Below are 20,232 nucleotides of genomic sequence, written 5' to 3'. Positions count from 1 at the left end.
ATTATCATGGTGACCGTATCTCTCCATTTTGGATACCCCATTTTTTCAAGCAACATACCATGATAATATGGCGCATAGCTTCAGTATCCTTGATTGTGGGGAATAATCCTCCACTTTGCGAGAAAGAAACATCTTGCTCTAGGCTCAACTGGAGCCCTGAAGTGGACCACCCCTGGTCTGTGGCTGGTCTAGACAAGTATCATATTGCCTCATTCCGTGGTCCCTGCGCGGATCATCCGGGTCTCTTCCTCTGTCATGATAAACTTTGTTCCAAGGCCTGGAGAGCTTTATTGTTTCTAAGATCTTTGAATAGAAAGATGATATTGATCTGCAAGTCCAAAATTGGTCAAATATTATAGCTCCCAGGGCCGCAGGTGAGCACGATGTCTCTCACCATAATCGTAGCTATAGTAGGTCTTTTGACCGGGGTTTCATCCCGGAACTTCCAGGCAGAGACGTTTTGTGACTCGAAATTGCCTCCTAGATTATCACTCGTGGACGTAGGTTCCGGAGTCATGAGTAAGTATAGTTGAGCCATGAAGAGCCAACCTTGGGTCTCCCCTTGCACTAGAGACAAAAACCACAATAGAGAGAAAGATACACACACTGAATATGAATATGAAAATTAAAAGCAAATACCTAGAAATTTCCATCATATGTATGGAAAAAGTAAAACATGGACAAGTAAAGGAATTCTGCTACCCTTCAGGGCTCCAGCATGCTGCTATTTGCAGAGCATTCCAGTATCCATCATTCACAAACGCCAATAAAATAAGAAGAAACCGAAATAAACAGAAATCTCATCTATCAATCCATTCCACTTGCAAATTTCAATTCTCGCATCACGTCATTTACCAACGTCGCCCGTAGACAGAATCCTCAGGTCGACTAGACTGTTGCCGATGATCTCGGTAACGAGGGTTAGATGTGACCAGAGACTTTGGGGGAGGTGAGTCCTCATTGGAAGCCAGTAGACGAGTTGTCTGTTTGAAATCCAATGTCTCCTGCTTGTCTTGGTACTTTGACTCGGCATCACGGCCAAACAGAGCCATCATGTCCTTCATAGTCAACTTGCCAGCAGCAGATTTGCCTTCGATGGTCATGTTCGCTAGCTCTCGCTTGCGATCTTGGAGAGCCACAATTCGCTCTTCCACCGAATTCTTGATGACCATTCTGTAAATTTTGACATCCACGGTCTGGTTGAGACGGTGGACTCGGTCGATGGCTTGTTCTTCAACGAACTGGTTGTAACAGTTAGAATATAATTAAAAAGGATTTTCATAGAATGGCATAATCAACTTACGGGATTCCAAAACGGTTCCAAAATCACAACACGACTGGCAGCAGTCAAATTCAATCCAAGAGCACCGGCGCGTAGACTGCAAAGCAAAACTCGGGTGCCTCTGTTGTTTCTCAGCTTATTGAGACTAGCTTCACGATGGTCATTTCTCATTTGACCATCGTAACGTGCGAATCCAATATTCGCGCTGTTCAAAAATGGCTCGATTTTGTCGAGCATTGAGGTAAAGACTGAGAATACGATGAACTTGTAGTCTGCTGACTCTTTGTGGAGGATCTTCATCAAGTGACGGATCTTTGTCGATGGCAGCTCGCCATTTTCACCCTTGTGGGGAATATCATCCCCATCGTCAGAGTCGGATTCGTCCTCGGAGCTGCTCAGTACAATAGGTCTAGTCTTCTTTCCAGACGGAGAGTCAATCTCTTCCTCGTCTGTGTCAGAATCATCAGAGCCGATCCACTCGCCGCCGCCCTCGGCATCCTCATCATCGGAGCCGCCAGCTTGACCGAGGTTGGGCATCTTCCGTTGACCTTCGGGTACGATCCACTCAGCCTCATCTTCCTCGTCGTCACTGTCCAGGATGACTCGGCGATTCTTGCGGGCTCGAGCAGGCTTAGCAGTGGGACTGACAACTGTAGTGATTTCGTGGTGTCTGTGGACCTTCGACTTCTTCTTCTTCTTCTTCTTATCTTTGCCCATGAAGTTGATGTTCAAGTCAGCCTCACACTCGTTGCAGCGACTAGCACCACTCTTAGCTTCACTCTTGCTAAGTTCCGCCTGGCAGACATCACACTTTTTGGTCACAACACTCAATCCTCCAAAGAGGTCCGCCATATCGTCCAGTTCGTCTTTTTTCGATTCCTTGGACGATTGGCTTCCAGGGTTTCCATTCTGCAAGAGAACATCCTTGTTTGTGGCTAGATCGCTCTTGACGAGATCAGGATGGTTGCATGCTTGGCGAAGACGCAAGAGGAGGACCAAGGCTCCCGCATAATCAACCTTCTGACCTCCCATCATCTCGTCGAGGCGATTTTCCGTACGTTTCTCAAGTCGATCGTAGTATTCCTGTTCGCCCTCCAAGAACTCTGCATCAACTCTGATAACATCACGCTTGACGATCTTGAACCCATTGGACTTTTTAGGTTCACCGGTGGACTCATCATCGGAATCGTCGTTTTGGTTCTGTTTCAGAACATCCTTGGTACGTCGTTTCATGAAAGCCTTCAGGTAGACCTGTAGACGTTGGATGGCAAGACCACCACGCCCATTGTTCAAGGGTCTAGTGATCTGATCACGCCAAGCAGCAAGGTCGTTGTAAGGCTTGATGCGAAGAAACTTGATCAGACTCTGTAATTCATCAAGGTTGTTTTGCATGGGCGTTCCTGACAAACACCAGCGGTACTTGGCATCTAAGGTACAAGCAGCTTGTGTGGCCTTAGCATTTCGATTCTTGATAGTGTGCGCTTCATCAAGAATGATGCGGTACCAATAAACAGAGAAAATCCCTGACTTCTTGGCCTTGTCCGAGGCTGCTGTTGCCGCTTCCGAGGTCAGAGTACCATAAGTGGTAATCACGACATCGTAACCGTCAAGCGATGCAGAGGTTTTCGCGCGGTTGGCTCCATGGTATACACAGACACGTAACTTGTGGGTCTTCTCAATCTTGTCGGCGATCTCGGCTTCCCATTGCTTGATCAGAGCAAGAGGTGCAACTACGAGGGTGCTCGCACTCAAGCGACTGGCTGGGGGCTCATCTTCGTCGTCTTTGTTCTTGGCGGATTCGGTATTTTCGCTGTGTTCGTCGTTTTCTGGTTTGCGATTCTTGAGAATCAGAGAGATGGCCTGGACAGTCTTACCCAGCCCCATGTCGTCGGCGAGGATTCCGCCCTTAGGAATGATACCCTTAGCCGAGCGTTGGCCAGTTTCTTTGTCACACATCCAGCGAACGCCTTCAACTTGATGAGGTAGAAGGTTGACTTTCAATCCCTCGATGATTAAGGCCTCTTCTTCTTCCTCCTCTTCCTCATCATCCTCCTCGTCTTCCTCTTCATCGCCTTCCTCCTCGACCTTTTTGTCCTTCTCTTCGTCGACCACAGTTTCGTTTTGACTTTCAGCCGCTTCTTCCTTGTCATTCACCGTGACGCCCTGAAGCTGAGCAGCCAAGTCATCAAGGTCGTCAATCTCATCCTTCTTCGGAGCTGGGACAACTTCAGCTTGAGATGACTCCTTTGCTTGCTTTTTGTTGTTCTTCTTGCCCTTCTTGCCCTTCTTCTTTCCCTTTGATTTTGGCTTAGCCTCCTCTTCCTCTTCCTCAAATGCACCCTCAAGGAGAGCCTTAATGTTCTCGTTGGCCTTCTCTGCATCAACGTAACTGTATGTGTCAATGGAGCCAAAGCTTGAGCTTCCCCCATATCGTGGGGTACTTGGCTGGTTGAATGAAGTTTTATCCGACGTAAGATCGATGAAGTTTTGGAGGTTCAAGGAGGAATTGGATGGCTTGGCTGAGGGCTTTGACGAGAAAAGAGCTCGAGGGGCTCGAGGGGTAGTGTAATTCACATTTTGCGGACGTTTGATTGGAGTTGCACCCGGTGGGACGGCTGATCGATACTCAGTGTATGCAGATGGCCTGACAGGCTTGAAAGGGTCAAATGCCGCGCTTCGGCTCGCAGAGGGTGTGGCTGAGCCACCTCCTGGTGCGCCTGGTGGTCGAAAACCTTGAGGAAGGCGGTTTGGCTGGGCTGTTGGTTGCGATTGCGGCTGCGGCTGTGTTTGTGTTTGTGGGGGTTGGGGAGCGCGATGATGCTCTGGTCGCGCCCGGTTGTGTTTGGGGATATTGAATAGATGATTGGAAGAACGCTGCGGTTGGCCAAGAGGCGAGGGCTTTCCAAACTCGGGTTGTTGGGAAACTGATGATTTTGGTGCTTCATGTGGCCGCCGCGGGGTGAGGGGCACACTTGGAGCATCACTTTCTCTGGCCATTGTTGTGGACAGTAAAGCTACTCGCTATGGATAGGCCGGGCAAATGTTTGATGGGCGGAACTCGGAATTTTTTTTGATGGTTTCTTCAATTACTGGGAGACGCCAGTATGAAATTCTTGTATTTGCGCGTGACGTCGGCGTGTATTTACCTGGAGAGCGTCTAGTTGTAAGCTTTCGAAGATGCTGGAGAGATATCAAGAAGCAGATCTGCAAGAATGACACTTGCAGAATTCAAAGAAAGGCATGGGATTCATGGAGATAGCATCAAAGTTCATCCCACTTACCAAGTATCAAGCCTCCTAAAAAAAAAGCGAGCGTGGGGTGGAGTTGAGAAGAATGAGATCGACGACGTTATCGATACGGGATTTGTTTTGGTGGATTCCCTAGCAACAATTTCAGCCTTATAGATCAGGCCGAATTTACAATAACAAACAAACATGAATCAATTGACATGTCATAATTCTACAAAAATACAGAGGAATGGACCAGGTTAATTGAAATCATGATAGTTCATGGATTGCCATGTAGATACGCATGTTTCTATTCGGGAAATACTGTTTGATCAAACGGATGCAAGGAGTAGGTAGAAAGCGCAGACCACCAGCTATGAGGGGACAACGTTTTTGAAAGGATGGAGAGAAAAAAAAGGAGAGAGATGAATACCCTCATCCTCGCCTGACGGTGCTCCTTTCTGGTTGATGTGTCTATTCTAGTAGCCATGGTAACTTCAAGTTGCTTTTTCTGCTCTTTTACTAGGACTGGCTCTTCTCCAAACTCTAGCATTTAAGCCTATTTAGAGTGTAGAACCGATCTCCTATGTGAACAACCCCTCTGCAATTAAATAAAACCAGCCAGAAAATTCATTCCGTGGAAGAACAGAGCTTTCATCCAGAAAGCGCATCTCTTCACCCATCTTCCAGCCATAGCCATCTGCTAGGATTTGCAGCTGAGACTCGGTTGGTATGGAATAGAGGATGCAGCCTAGTATAGTATATTGTTAGCCTGGTTCCTTATAGCATTTGGGATCATAGTCGAATGAGTACCATGTTGTTCCTCCCGGTTCTTCCTCCACTGTGTGATCCGTGTGATCAATTCTGCCTTTGAAACCGGATGTTCAACTGGCCCGCGACTGTCCTGAACGGCGTTAAGACATTCGGCATGGTTCAGCATATCTGTTGTAGAATCAAACTTTCCGCACCAAGCATTTTCGATGAGCGAGTCAAGGCCATCATGACCTGTATTGATCTGGGGTAAAATAAGGCGGTCACGATCATCCATAGATATTTCCGATCGGATTCCATGTTCCAGTTCGTAGATCAGTGAGCCCATCGCAAATCGATCTGTTGCACCAGAGACAGTCTCCGATGGTCCATTTGAAAGAACTGGGTAAGAAGGATTGGGATATCCAAATGGACAACTGGCGCCAAAATCGCTAAGTAAAGCGTGGCCTTGTTGGTCAAAGAGTATATTATCCTTGCGTATATCAGAATGGGCGATGCGAAGTCCGTGGAGGTGCACAAGCGCTCGTATGATATCCTGATACCGAAAGATCCGATCTGATTGAGACTCTTGTGTGAGAGCGGAAAGTGGCTGGTATTTGTGAATATACATGCCTTCGGGATGATCCGTGTGAATGGGCTCTATGATGTTTGGATGATGATGCTCTGTAAGGCAGGCACAAGACGGTTTTCTCATCTTTCAAGATAAAGAAGTGAAAGATACTTTCTGAGGCATAGTCCCATAAGGCGCGTGGAGTAGCTTCACTTGAAGGGCGCTGGTATATTCTACACGCCTTCAAGACGATTCGATCATCAACATTGTAGACTTGGCCCGCTGCCCCAACACCTATAATGTCAAGCCCCGTCTGATACTGGACTGTTAATTGAGTATCGGCGTACTTTGTGATTTTGTTCGAAGGAAGATAATTCCCAGTGGTGGCAGCATTGTTTTCCATCTCTGTAAATGTAGTACTTTTTTTGACTAAGGAATGAACGAAGAACCTGCCAAGCACAAGAGAAAAAGCATAGATCGCAAAAGATCGCAAAGGTACCTTGGGCTCGCATGAGAGAAAGGGGGGGTTTCGAGTCGAATATTATACCCAGTATATTAATCACGTGCATTCATGCACCTACATAGCGACTTCAGATCAATAACAAAGCTGAAACATGGTGACGATTCAAGTATAGAAGGGTTGTGGCAACAAAACACATTTTTGGAGAGGAGTCATTCGTATGACAAAAAGATGATATAAGACGTGTCATTAATTCGATGCGCACTCCTGGAGAGTGAGACTCGGACCTAACACTACTAAGTAGCATCTAGGCGGGCATATGTTAGTTTTCAAGAGGTTGAACGTGAGTTTACTAATTGCTACCTAGGTAGAATATTCTAAACTAAAGCGATGACAATTGATTATCCTAGGTAGAGCACCCAAACCGCTATCAAATATGAGAGGACAAGATATCCATGAAAGGTAGAGAAAAAATCAGAAGAGAAAAGGAAAGTTGAAACAAAATGAAACAAATCAAAAGACAAGATTATGGAGTAAGGGAAAAGGTCACAATGCAGATCAATCTCTGGCGACTAATGAGAAACGCTCATATGGTCTGGGCTTAAATTTCTCCAATTACACTCTTCAGAATCTCCGGGACGATGACCGCCGCGTCGCCTTGGAAGAACCAGTCGCCTGGTTCTAAATTTCGACCAGCCAGATCATCCGCGTCCATATTGATAACCGCAACTCGGGCACCAGCACTCCGGGCAGTATGAAGATAACTCGCAGCGGGCCAGACCTTGGAACTAGTGCCAATCACCATTATAAGATCAACTCGTTCTTCATCAATCCAGTTATCGACAAAGTCAAGAGTATCTGAAGGAAGACTCTCGCCAAACCAAACGACACCAGGTCGAAGGAGACCCTTGCACTTGGGACACTGAGGCAGGTCAGCGGGAGTCAGTTCAGGGATAGGGACCTGTGCATTAGAAATGTCAAGTTCAATTCCGGCATCTGTATCTGTCTCGCCATCATTCTCTGCTGACGAGGGAAAATTCATCCCTTTCTTGGGGATGTCAAGAGCCGGGACAATCGGGTCGGTATAATCATCCTTGCGGATATAGTCACAGTGGAATGAGGTGCATTTGACATCGAAGAGGGTGCCATGAAGTAGATGTAGCTGGCTGGCTGGATGTTGTGCTCTTTGTGATAAGCCTAAAAAATCGAAAGCATGATGAGGCCAAACGTCAGCATGGAATATTAAAAAATGAGTTTCCAAACAAAAGAGCTCTAAAGTAAACGGTATTCAGCACCATCAACATTTTGAGATAATGTGATAAAATCAGGGTTTCTTCGTGATAGCTCTGCAAGGGCGTAATGAGCTCTGTTCGGGTCTGCTTGCAGGGCCATGTGTCGGCGATAGCTGTAGAATTGCCAGACTAGACCCGGATTGGATTTGAAAGCCCCTGGCGTGGCCAGTGAGGTAGCATCAAAAGAACGCCAAAGTCCACCAGCTCCTCGAAAAGTGGGTAGACCAGAGGATGCGGAGATACCGGCTCCTAGTAAAGCTACGATTCGTCGACAGCTCTTGAGGTGTTCCGTGAATGACTGCAGATCTGCCGCAGGGATGCCAGCCATCTGTCTTGCGACCGAAGTCATTTTGAAACTGAAATATCTGAGATATATCCAAGGTAAAAAGAGAAATGAAGTTCTTTAAATATACTTGAGAAGAATGAAGAAACGCGTGTTGGAGTGATGGTTTGCTCAAAGAATGTTTTTTTTGGGAGTTTGGAGTAAGCCACGCGGGGCTGTGGGGGCAAACAGTGTACACTGCACAGTGCCGATCATACAAAGAGCTCTCCTTCACCTTTTGACCTATCGGTCCACTCAGTTACAAGATACACGGCCTACTTAGCAGCAGGGCTCCCAAGGCCTCTGGAAATGATTCTTTGGATTCTAATTTCTTTGTCTGTTTACCATGAGTGGCTGTCTGTTTCCCTGTGGTATTCAATTAAGACCTCGACCAGGTGAGATCAAGGCAGACCCCGGCACAGACACCATCAAACATCTTCCCGAGATAAGACGGCCCCTCACTCCCCTGGGATTTCCCGAACCAGAGCCACCGACAGGTTGGAGAAGACTCCTCAGAAGATCAAAGGTTCAACGTACACTCGACCAGCATCAGTCCCCGCTCGCGGGACTTCCGCCCGAAATTCGGTGGATGATCTGGACATACTACTTCTGTGTACACCAAATACATGTCGTGCGTATAGACCGAGGTCATTCAAGAGCTTTGGAGACCCGGCTAGCTGCAATAAAGTGTTCATATGAGCATGGAGACAATGCAGGATCCTTTTGCAACCACCTTTGCTGGGGAAAGGTTCCCTGCACAAGGACATTCCATGATGCGTTGTCCCCAATAAAGCCTAGATTGGATATGGACTCGACACAAGCTTCTAATATGGAAGAAGTTAGCTTTGTCACATTATTGCAGACCTGTCGGTTGATGTGAGTGAAGATCCAGGCTTGATCTACAAGGCTCGGATCTCTCTACTAGCAGTGCTTATGTTGATATGTCACACAGATATTCCGAGACGATAAACATGATCTATGATCGAAACATCTTTACTTTTGACCATGCAGACAGTATAATCAGCCTATCCAAGACACTTTTGCCCAACCGTTTGGACCAAATACGTTCCATTCGATTTACCTATCATTTTCCCTATAATCCCTACGGCTATGTTGGGGATCTTTATGTTGACTGGCGCCGCTACTGCTCTGCCTGTGAGATCCTTACTGGAATGTCTCATCTAGAGGAGTTGATCATCCATCTCCACCCAGAGAATCTTGGTCCGAATGCGGCTGCCTTCATTGTTCGACCGCTAGTGCAGATCAAGCAAGCCAAGCGGTTTATTGTGCATATGTTTGTTCCAGAAGGTTATGCAGAGCCTCGGTTTGATGATAGCGAGCTACCGTTTAAGCTCATTATTCGTAATGACGATGGGTGCAGACAGGGACGTGTTGGGGAAATATAATTCATAGCATAGAAATAGGAAATATTATTGAAGATATCTACAAAATCCAAGGCTCTAACTTGAGTTGACTCAGGCTGTTCCAATCCCTGGTGAGTATACTAGTGGTACTATGTAGTACTACATATATGTAGTAGTATTCATCCCTACATATCCATTGCGACGTGGATAGTATGTATACCTAGGTAGTTTTCAAATTGAATGGAACAGAATTAGAACAAAAAGCCCCTAATAAACAATCAATTAAAACATTTGAACAAAGTGTTCAAAGTCAAGTTCAAATGTTCAAATGTTCATAGTTTTGATGCCAAACGCGTAATTGGTGATTGGTCCACACCGCCCGGCGGTCCATTCAACCAGGGATGCATTGACAGTTCCGAGGTAACATTGATCATTGAACCAACAGAGCTTTTGTGACTCTGTATAAGGATTATGAGTATGGCCACTTGCAGGTCACTTGTCAGACAATGCGCTCTTCAGCTACGTCGACCTTCTCGTTTGAGCCCTATATCCAATTCTAGGATTCCCAGCTCAGTTATTTCTCTCCGCAGGCGTATGCTACCTCCGTTGGCGCCGCGGACCTCAAATTTGGACAGCCCTTACATGAGACACATCCCCATCTCTTGGGCCCTGGTGAACGTAAGTTCTGGTTAAAGTATCTTGCATCTCATCCTCAATCCGCTGACCCTTGGATGAATAGTCACTCCAGGAATCACTGCTCTTGAATATGCCCAGCGCCGGTCCAAACTCGCCAACAGACTCCCGGAGGGAGCTGTCGCAATACTTGCCGCCTCCGAAGTGAAATACAGAGCACCAGGAATCTTCCACGAATATCACCAAGAATCAAACTTCTTCTATTTGACCGGTACGACAGTTGACACGGGTTCGGGAAGGAGGCATTGGCTAATCGTATGATTCTGAATCATGATAGGTTTCAATGAACCAAATGCGCTGGCGGTCATCGTAAACGACGGATCTGGCGATAATCACACATTCCATCTTTTTGTCCGAGAGAAAGATCCTAAAGCAGAGTTATGGGATGGCGCACGGTCTGGCACCCAAGCTGCAGCCGACATCTTCAATGCTGATGAAGTATACTACCTCACTTATGTGAAAGCTCCAATGGATATGAACTAACACTCTGTCCTCTAGACCGGTAATATCGAAGACATCGGAAACATTTTACCAAAGATTGTGGCCCGAGCTACAGAAGTATATTCGGATATCCCCGCTTTCGATGGATCAAGATCATCCTTGCACCGTTACCTATACGGACCAACAGTCGCGTCAGAGAAGCTGAAGAAGTTTGTCGACCATCGCAAGGTCAAGCCTTTGAAATCAATTCTCAACGAGATGAGGGTTTTCAAGTCTGAGAGTGAGGTGGTCCACTTGCGGATGCTGGGACAAGCCTCCGGCAGGGCCTTTACAGACTCGATGCGACAAACATTTGACTTTGAGAAGGATTTGAATTCATTTTTGCAGTATCAGTTCAAGGTCAATGGCGCTGACGGCAGTGCCTTTGTTCCTGTAGTTGCTGGTGGCCAGGTATGCAGCATTCTCTCTTGGGGAAAAAAAGAATTGATGCTAACCAGAATAGAATGCGCTGAGTATTCACTACACGAGAAATGATGATGTCTTAAGGTAATCACCCTATGGAATTATGGAATCTTGATAGAAACCTTATTGACCCAATTGATCAGGGATGGAGACTTAGTCCTTGTGGACGGCGGTGGTGTAAGTTTTCCGTCTTCCTATATTTGATCGAGTACAGAAACTGATCCCCGCCTAGGAGCTTGGAGGCTACATCTCCGATATTACACGAACCTGGCCGGTCAATGGCAAGTTCACAGACCCGCAACGTGATTTATACAACGCAGTGTTGAATGTGCATCGGAGTTGTTTGGCACTATGCCGTCAGAGCGCCAGTTTGTCACTGGACCAGTTGCATAATATCGCGGAGAATGGACTGAGAGACCAACTCAAGCAGCTTGGATTTGATATTTCCGGCAATGTATGTCTAAAGACCCTTTCACTTTCGACCAAACGGTCTTGCTAATTTCAACTAGGCAATGAGTACCCTGTTCCCACACCATCTTGGCCACTACATCGGCCTGGATGTTCACGATTGCCCTGGATACTCTAGAGGTTACAGCCTCAAGGCTGGGCAGTGTATTACTGTTGAGCCGTTCGTCGTCCGCAGATCTTCCTCTCTTTGACAGAAGGCTAATATGATTTTAGTGGCATCTACGTTCCTAATGATGAGAGATGGCCAGCTCACTTCCGGGGCATTGGAATTCGTATCGAAGACAGTGTCTGTGTGGGAGACGACCATCCGATCGTCCTGACCCCTGAAGCTGTCAAGGAAGTAAGTCTCATCAGGCAATCTGGACTCAGGATACGATATTAACTATCTTTGTAGGTTGACGACATCGAGGCACTTCGAAGCTAGGGTGCCAATACTAGCATGTGTATTAGTAGTAATCAGATACCCTCAAAAATTCTTGTATAATACATTGCCACAGCATAGCTTACCAAATATTACTACGATAACTTACACCTAAGTCCCGAGACCGAGTCTTATTCAATGTTAGTGATGCCCAGGTAGTGAGGTGGCTCGAAGTGATGCACGTCGTTTGGACTCTCCTTTCTTTTTGCCACAATGACAGAGCAATCTTCCAGATACCTAGGTATCTGCTCATTCAAATTGAATAATTTGCCTTTCAAAGGCAAATAACTCTGATATTCAACATTCAAATCTCAATTGTCTGATCTAGACTCTCTATGATGGTCTCATGCCAATATCACAGTTGAGCTTGTTGGCTATCCATCCCGAGGTCAATAGTTGAGTGGCGAGCCGAGAGGTATCGAGTAAAAGGTACTATGCACTGGCAGGTGCTGTTGTGCCATCATCTATCAATATTCAATCAATGTTTCAAACTCCACAGTGCTCTTTGGTCAGAGTGAGGCGTTATGGCCAATCGCCACCACATTTCCCCAGTGACAGTGCTGTACTCTCCTAACATTTCCAAGGTTCCAAGGTTCACTTGAGTTGAAACGGTACGTAGTGCCTCAAGCAGTTGAGGTTATAAATAAGAACAGAACTAACTGCCTCCAGAAACATGACTTCAAGCTCAAGTTCAATTTTGAATCTCTAGCAATAACACTTTAATCTGCAGGTGAGTCCACATTCCCATCCATCTTCAAGATGCCAATCAACGACTACGGCGTCTGGAGAGCACGCCCTGTGATGTATAAATTCGAACATGATGCCGATGATAACGTCTCCCCACATCTATCTCTCTACTTTGACGATGGACAAGAACAGAATGAAGACTACAGCTCTACCAACGAGTTTCGCGAGCATGGTCGCCACAAGACTCACCATCGCGGCCCGAAGCCTGTAGAAATTCCTGGGCTGAGCAGAGCAGCAATCAATATTAAGTCTGGCGTCAAGCAGGAATCCAGACTAGTTTTTTGGGCGAATCGAAACTTCAAGGATAACCCGATGGTCAATAAGCTGGCCGAATTACCCTCTGGCTTCAATTCGCTTAAACACGCGGACAAAGCACCTGGTGGCCTCAGATTAGATTTCATCCGGGGCAATTTGTTCAACGTGAATTGGGGTCGACTTTTACCTCACGATACTGAAGGCCCAAACATCCTCGAGCCCGAGGTGCAAAAGGCAATCGATCAAAAGGCGGAGATCTACCTCTTTGGAGAAAGGTTCAACACTGAAAATGGTATTCACAATATCCACATGAACCAGGGCAACTGTGGGAAATGGACATCCGATGATAGCATTTTCCAAGATGGAGGCCTTCTGATAAAGTACCCAACCTCCGGCAATTGGGTGGGCATCTTCCTCGGGTTCGCTGGACAAGCTGTGCACACCGATAATTGTGGCCATGCTATTTCATTGGAGCGCTGGCCTAACTATCTGAGCTCAACATCAAAGCGCTCTGATCTGATCGAGACCTCTGTATCCATCGACGAGGCTTCGGTCGAACAGCATCCCTCTGAGACCAGACGCCGCTCGGTTACTCTCACAAATCGGACGGATCATACAATTCCTCTGTCTTCTTGGAAGATTAAGAACTCCGCTGGCCAGGCCCAAAAGTTACCTGCAAATGCCGAGTTGAAGGCCAATTCAACTAATGTCTTTGATATCTCCCATGTTGACCTTTCTAACATCGCCGATACGGTCACATTGATAAATGAGAAGGGTCTTAAGGTTGACGGAGTGAGCTATAATTCTCATCCAGGGAAATTCCAAGGACAGTCCGTTGTCTTCGCTCATTAAAGTGGTTGCGGAATTATGAAATAGGGTGTAGTGGCATCTATAGATTGATAGAATTGAATATGTCACTTGGGCTACGGCTCAATTTTTTGTTAGTATTTTACTAGCATATATTCCAAAATTCTCTTTGAATGCTACACGTGTGCTTGATCATGCAAATGTTGAAGGTATTTTATAGGTTGACCTGTGAGAGGGCTTACCAGTTGACAACTTCCAAGGTTGATGTATACAAACAACAGTTGTAAACACTAACATCCACCCATTGGTGGATTACTAATGGTCTAAAGTTCTTGTATAGCACATTATCACATCAGTTCCCGTGCTAAATATTATATTGAATCGTCCCAAGATTGTGCCTTGCTCAAAGTTTGGTGGCTGGAGGTGGCTGGCAATGATGGTTGTTGTTTGGAGTACTCGGTATAGAACGTCGACTACCAAGTTAAGATAGTAAAGAATAATGCCCTCAGCAATGAAATCTCATAATTATAGATGTCTGAATATCATAGAAATGAATTAAGGACATTTATAAAGTAAGAATAGGTATGGCACGTCGCGTTTGAAGCAAGAATGTAGTTGTTGATGTTCATGCTTCGCGCGACGCCGGTGGTTGTCCGGCGCACGCCCAAAACAAACTGAGAGAGTCTCCACCACACGACTTTGCCCTCTCGTCCCTTTCCTTCTACCCCAAACTTCGTACCAACCACCACCCTCTCTTTCTACCCCCAAAGTACCTTATTGGATACCTTAGGCTAATTTGGTCTTTTCTTTTTCTTTACCTTTCTCTTTTGTGTGACCATGCTTTCACTGTGACCTCATTGCACCTACAAAGACGTGTAGCACGTCGCGTGCTTGAACTCGAATACCCCTCTTCGAAGACCGGTTATTCGACCATAACATAAGCTACCACGCGTTCAACTCTTGAAAAAGTCTTACTCTATGGCTGCTGTTCTTATCCCACCGTCTCCTCAAACCTCCTTGAATATGTCCAGTCGCCGTCCACTCGCCAACGTGCCGAATGCAACCAATTCTCCCCATAGAACCGTTACCTTGCCAGCGAAACGAGTCCGGTCTACTCAACTTGAAATACCTTATGGCCAGCCTCCCCCGAAGAAGCAGGTGATGGAAGCGGCAGAACAGGAATCTCGATCCCCAACTCGAAGCCGATCGACGGTTCAACAGAGTAACGAATCGAAACTTTTTGCACGTCGATCTAATAATGCCAATCCCAGTGCATTCGAGAAGAAATTGGTTGCTGCTCGGGACAAGGAACGTCAGTCTCTAGCGAAGGGGACCAAGGGCGAGAAGCCTTCTGCGGATACCCTCGACACAATTCGTCAATGGCAACGGCATTATCGCAAGGCTTTCCCTTCATTTGTTTTCTACTTCGATAGTATTCCGGAAGATGTTCGACGCAAGTTCTCTCGACAGGTTATTGCTCTTGGTGCTGTAAGTTTGTCTACGAAGATATTCTTGTTCTGTTTGTCCGCCCTTCGAGAATTGTATTCACCCAAAATATATGCTCGGAGAGGATCAAGTCCATGGTTTTTTTCTTCTTTACTAACTGTTTCCTTCTATAGCGCGAAGAAACTTTTTTTTCCCGATGTGTTACTCACGTTGTTACCTCTCGCCCGATTCCAGAAATTCCCAGCACAAGCCACACTGAATTGGACCAGTCGACTGTCGAGGGTCCCAACAGGGATGGCAATGTGCAAACCGTAAACCCTTCCCTTCTTGAACGAAACACCGACTCGCAACGCCATGTATCATTAAAAAACGATGCCCGTCGTGATCAAGGAACCATGGATGTGCTGCAGAGAGCCCGGCAAATGGGGATGAAAATTTGGGCACTCGAAAAACTGCAAAGGATGATCATAACCATTAATGATAACGGTTATCTTGGGGGCCAAAACGATGCTGCATCTCGAAGCAAGGCTACTGGTGGAAGTACGGCTAGCGGCCGTGGCGAAAACGATCTGTCGCGTGTTCTTCGTCAGGAGTTATTGAATGGTCCTTCAGATCGCGACCCATTCTCGTCCATGGAAATGATTATTTTCAAGGGACCGTTTATCTACATCCATGATATGAATGAGAAGACGAAGCCTGTCATGGTTCGAGAATACTCTCGCGTCGCTAATCGACAAGAGGGAACTTGGCCGCAATTCCGAAGTGCACCTTTGGGAAAATGTCCCTTCATTGACGAACCTCCTAGCCGAAAGGAACACGACCGACAGCGACAGAAGCAAGCTCAGAAGGAGAAGGAAGAGAAAGCTGCAAATGAATCCCGCCCTAAGATCTCCCAGACTGCCGTCAGTCAGAAGGTCGATACCAAAGTTCAGACCGAGCTTGTCAAAGTACAGCGTGAGCAGGATGAGAAGTCTACATCGAAGACAGATCTTTCCACCAAGCCGCTGCTTGATGAGGCCCATGAGCGAAAGAGCTCGGAAAGTTTCATTCCTACTCACTTTCCCCGCACGGGGCCTTTCTACACTGGCCGTGAGCCTGCTGCATCAGGTGTGCAGCCATCAAACGTCACCTCAGCCATCCGTTCTCAAATGATCTCGTCGACTGCTGCGGCCCCTGGTGCAAAGGCTGGTCTGAGCAAAGAGGTTCATGGCCTCAAACGCAAAGTCCTTGAGAAGGGTACGGGTGCCATTTCGAATGGATCAATGGCTGCTCCTCAGAATCCTTCAATCGGCAAAATGGCTTTGTACCGCGGAACTCACACGGATACTCGTCGTGTTATGGAGGTTCGTCGGGCTGATAAGGAAAACTCCAATCCATCAGAAGTAGCTGGAACAAAGCGTCGCCGCGACAGTCAGGAATTGGAACAGAAGAAACCGCGCCGAGACCCTAAACCAGGTTACTGCGAGAACTGCAGGGATAAGTTCGATGACTTTGAGGAGCACACGACGACACGAATGCATCGCCGATTCGCCCAAAACATGTCAAATTGGGCGGAGCTTGACTCCCTCCTCTTTGAGCTTCAACGTCCTCTCAAGGAAGACTACGACTTGGACTAGGAGTAATCTGTTTCCAGGCTGTCTTATTGTGAACATCCCTCTGTTCCATCTTGGCCTCTTTCGGTTTTTCCTTGCCTCTTACACATTAACGGGCTTCTATTACCCAATTTCCTTTCATATCGACAATCGAGTCTCGCCATTGGAAGCACATACCTTGGCTCGTTAGCATAACCCATATCAATACCCAGCATCGACACATTTGCATAATGTGGAGTTTCATTTTTTTTTCTCGCATTGGCAACCGCAATTCCTCTCGACGGTCAATATCGCTTTGAGTTTGCAGGTTGCTTGACCTCCACCAGTTGAGGTCGTCCGCTCGTTTAAGATCCCTTTCTCCTTCTTTCCCTCATGTATTTCTACTCAAAATTTGCATCAGCACCGTCATCTTACGGAAGACAAACGATTACGCGTCTATACGTCGGCGACATTGGGCATCATGACCCTTTCCTTTCTGCCCAACAGCCAAGCGGTGGAGCGTGCGCCCTCATGCCCTGAATGAATTTTTCTTTTTCATGTTTCTTGATTTCTTATTATCTGTATCGGAGGGAGATGTGCAGGGCTGACTGGTGTCATCGGCCGCTGAGTATGGTTGGGAAGGGTTCATTTCTGCATCGGGTGGAATTGCATGACATGTCCTGTTTACATGGTCACATCTCAACGAAAGCCTACGGGCCTAATTGTTCTTTTTTACATCTATTTCGTTTCTTTTGGTTTCTGTCCGCCTGGCGGCTTCTTCTTTGTTACGGGGTTTGCCCGGTGTAGGCAGCGGAGTCTTTGATTCTTATTCTTTAAATTTAGTGTTGAACCGAATATATTACCTTATCATTGGGATACTCTTGCATTCATTTTAACAGGTAGCTTAAAGTTCGCTTTTCTCAGTTTCTTCCATCATGATGCCCTGACCCTCAAGCGACCTCCATGCCTGTAAGAGCTAAGCTTCACTAAGTGGCTAACTCAAAGTGCACCAGCTGCAACCATGACTTCTCCGCTGGTCCGGTACCTTACAGTCATACACGTGGAGATCCTTCTACAACTCTCGGAAGATTTATCCAATTATTATTCGAGTTGCGTGGGGCTTCGATCCAGCCTCGACTCTGCACCGTAGTCTGCAGTCTAGCATTCTGCGGAGCTGAACGAATGCCGCGTTGCCGAAGTACTAACAAAGCACTGCAAGATTTGAGAATTTTTGTTCGTCCAGATTATAGTGAAACTCTTACGCAACTATTAATATCTCAAAGAAACTTTAATGTCTGGTTTGCTAACATGATACAGACTTGCAACTATACACCCATGTAGTTCCCCGCACTAATCCCGAAGTAGAATGAACCTCGGCCACGCAAACGGAGGCGGTGGAATTCTGCTGGTTCTAAATCCACGGTGCAAGATTGGAGGAGAGATATCACAATTACCTAGGTAGCATACAAGAAAAGTAATCAATCCAAATCATTACCTATGGGAATACGCTTATTTCCAAGAATGCTGTGCAATTATGGGATCGTGCACAAGGAAGCTCTACCTATGCCCGGAGCTTCGGCGCTGCAGACGAGGCCACTCCGAATAACCTATCGGAGAAATGCTACCACAAGTCTACATACATCCATTGACTGTACTGCTCTATTATGCAGACCCCTGTAGCTCCATGCAAAGGTTACTTTTAAACTCATATCAGATTTCCCATGAGGCAACTTTTAGACCGATCTAAGCGCCACCAGACGCTGTTATCGCTTTTCTGCCATTTTTCTGCCGTATTTTGTATTTCAAATGCATATTTCAAGAGGTACCTCCAAGAATTTGATCAAAGCTGCGAAAGTATCTAGTATGGGAAGATCTTCTCATTCATACATAATATTCTGAGCCTTTTTCTTATCCCATTTCTCACGCCTATAACATCTGGAGTATATGCCAGTGGGTTATATGAAGAGTGGGTCTAGGCGGTGAAGTGGATAAGAAACTCCATGAAAGGCGGTGTATGTTGATGCCTTGCATTAGCCTTAAAAACTTGCCTAAATTAGATGGGAGGCTTGCTTGTAGCCGAGGCGGGTAGTATGATAGCTTTGCTCTTTTTTTCTTAAGATGCTCCCATCTACGCCGCATAACCCAGCACATGTGCACGAAGATCCGGACAGATGGAGCTTTGATATGATATAAATGGATGCCAGCGCCGAAGGAGTTCCATTTACGAAATAGCTATTCTACCCACTTCTTTTCCGAACTTTCCTGGTGGCGCGAGCCGAGTTGCCGCGGACTTAAGTGAGGTCATTGCGCTGCATTCCATTTGCTTACTTTCTTTATATCTGGACGGGAATATCCATACACCAAGGAGAAAGAGTTGTACAGCTTGGTTTCATTGATCACTTTGAGGAATTCCGTGCGACTCCGGTTTGAGCTTTTTTTGCCATCATGGCTGCGCCGAGAATAGCCATCCGGCCCTCGATGCGGCCTTTCTCTCGATCATTCTCGACAGCATTGTCTGGATTAAGGACGGATGTCGAGAGAAAATCACACCACCCAACAAGTCAAAGCCATATCCTGAACCTCCGCGCCCCATCCATCACCTCCTCGTCCTCGCCACTACCTTGCGCTCAGATCCGGCATAGCTCCTACTCCTCGCCAGACGTTGCGCCCAATGCTCGCAAGAAGGTTACTTTGCAGACATTGAAGAATCTCTATAAGAAGGGGGAACCGATCACCATGCTCACGGCGCATGACTTCCCAAGTGCACATGTAGCTGATGCAGCTGGAATGGATGTTGTCTTGGTCGGAGATAGCTTGGGAATGGTAGCTTTAGGTTTGGATAATACAACCGAAGTTGTCATGGAAGAGATGATCATGCATTGTCGGAGTGTTGTGCGTGGCGCAAAAAGTTCTTTCATTGTAAGTTTTTGAATTCAGGTGGACACGGAGCCATTGAATGCCGAGCTGACATGAATGTCTAGGTTGGTGATTTACCCATGGGCTCATACGAGATCAGTCCCGAACAAGCGGTCGAGTCATCACTCCGACTTGTGAAGGAGGGCCGTGTACATGGTGTCAAGATTGAAGGAGGTGAGGAGTTAGGCCCAACGATCAAGCGGATCACCCAGGCCGGGATCCCTGTTGTTGGACATGTGGGCCTCACACCCCAGCGACAGAATGCACTTGGCGGCTTCCGTGTTCAGGGCAAGACCTGCACCAGTGCGATGAAGCTACTGCACGATGCATTGGTGATGCAAGAGGCTGGTGTGTTTATGTTCGTCCTGGAGGCAATGCCACCAGAGGTTGCAACACTTATCACGAGTAAGCTCAAGGTTCCGACGATCGGTATTGGTGCTGGCAATGGATGCTCGGGCCAAGTCCTTGTTCAAGTGGACATGACTGGGCACTTCCAGCCTGGTCGGTTTGTCCCGAAATTTGTGAAGAAATATGCCGATGTCTGGAGTGAAGCTACTCGAGGAATCACTCAGTACCGGGATGAAGTCAAGAGCCGCGCCTTCCCTTCGCCAGAATACACCTACCCCATCACAAAAGAGGAGTTAGCGAAGTTTGAGAAGGCGGTGGATGAAAAGTACCCGAATTAATGACTGTATAATGCCCCTTGATCATACATTTGCTTGCGATTTTCTTTTCTT

At 46.7% G+C, this 20,232-nt stretch overlaps 7 protein-coding genes across 7 annotated transcripts; 4 read left to right on the top strand and 3 right to left on the bottom strand.

Moving 5' to 3' along the window:
• Positions 1-851: 851 nt before the first annotated feature.
• N7483_008370 (putative SNF2 family helicase/ATPase) lies at positions 852-4,279 on the bottom strand (the record flags this gene model as incomplete). Its single annotated transcript, XM_057091797.1, has 2 exons — positions 852-1,241; positions 1,304-4,279. The coding sequence occupies 2 exons, from the start codon at positions 4,277-4,279 to the stop codon at positions 852-854; spliced, it is 3,366 nt and encodes a 1,121-aa protein (XP_056942971.1).
• Positions 4,280-5,093: 814 nt separating this feature from the next.
• Positions 5,094-6,233, bottom strand: N7483_008369 (uncharacterized protein; the record flags this gene model as incomplete). The annotated part of the gene is made up of 3 exons (XM_057091796.1): positions 5,094-5,260; positions 5,323-5,943; positions 6,002-6,233. 3 exons carry the CDS (start codon positions 6,231-6,233, stop codon positions 5,094-5,096), a joined length of 1,020 nt encoding a protein of 339 aa, XP_056942970.1.
• A 658-nt stretch (positions 6,234-6,891) lies between these two features.
• N7483_008368 (SIR2 family NAD-dependent protein deacylase) lies at positions 6,892-7,931 on the bottom strand (the record flags this gene model as incomplete). Its single annotated transcript, XM_057091795.1, has 2 exons — positions 6,892-7,487; positions 7,586-7,931. 2 exons carry the CDS (start codon positions 7,929-7,931, stop codon positions 6,892-6,894), a joined length of 942 nt encoding a protein of 313 aa, XP_056942969.1.
• Positions 7,932-8,875: 944 nt separating this feature from the next.
• Positions 8,876-11,756, top strand: N7483_008367 (aminopeptidase P family protein; the record flags this gene model as incomplete). The annotated part of the gene is made up of 12 exons (XM_057091794.1): positions 8,876-9,279; positions 9,384-9,399; positions 9,829-9,946; positions 10,008-10,172; positions 10,239-10,399; positions 10,460-10,852; positions 10,905-10,948; positions 11,008-11,041; positions 11,097-11,318; positions 11,374-11,492; positions 11,546-11,672; positions 11,727-11,756. 12 exons carry the CDS (start codon positions 8,876-8,878, stop codon positions 11,754-11,756), a joined length of 1,833 nt encoding a protein of 610 aa, XP_056942968.1.
• Positions 11,757-12,512: 756 nt separating this feature from the next.
• Positions 12,513-13,607, top strand: N7483_008366 (uncharacterized protein; the record flags this gene model as incomplete). Its single annotated transcript, XM_057091793.1, has 1 exon — positions 12,513-13,607. The coding sequence occupies one exon, from the start codon at positions 12,513-12,515 to the stop codon at positions 13,605-13,607; it is 1,095 nt and encodes a 364-aa protein (XP_056942967.1).
• Positions 13,608-14,540: 933 nt separating this feature from the next.
• On the top strand, positions 14,541-16,624 carry N7483_008365 (protein serine/threonine kinase activating protein nimO; the record flags this gene model as incomplete). Its single annotated transcript, XM_057091792.1, has 2 exons — positions 14,541-15,050; positions 15,182-16,624. 2 exons carry the CDS (start codon positions 14,541-14,543, stop codon positions 16,622-16,624), a joined length of 1,953 nt encoding a protein of 650 aa, XP_056942966.1.
• A 2,400-nt stretch (positions 16,625-19,024) lies between these two features.
• Positions 19,025-20,181, top strand: N7483_008364 (3-methyl-2-oxobutanoate hydroxymethyltransferase ECM31; the record flags this gene model as incomplete). Its single annotated transcript, XM_057091791.1, has 2 exons — positions 19,025-19,498; positions 19,561-20,181. The coding sequence occupies 2 exons, from the start codon at positions 19,025-19,027 to the stop codon at positions 20,179-20,181; spliced, it is 1,095 nt and encodes a 364-aa protein (XP_056942965.1).
• Positions 20,182-20,232: the final 51 nt, after the last annotated feature.

This window comes from Penicillium malachiteum (genome assembly GCF_028827825.1).
Source record: "Penicillium malachiteum strain IBT 17515 chromosome Unknown utg000004l:1.0-4883003.0:1.0-4884900.0, whole genome shotgun sequence".
NCBI lineage: Eukaryota > Fungi > Ascomycota > Eurotiomycetes > Eurotiales > Aspergillaceae > Penicillium > Penicillium malachiteum.
The sequence above is the reverse complement of the archived record's forward strand: the minus strand, read 5'-3'. Positions and strand labels throughout refer to the sequence as shown.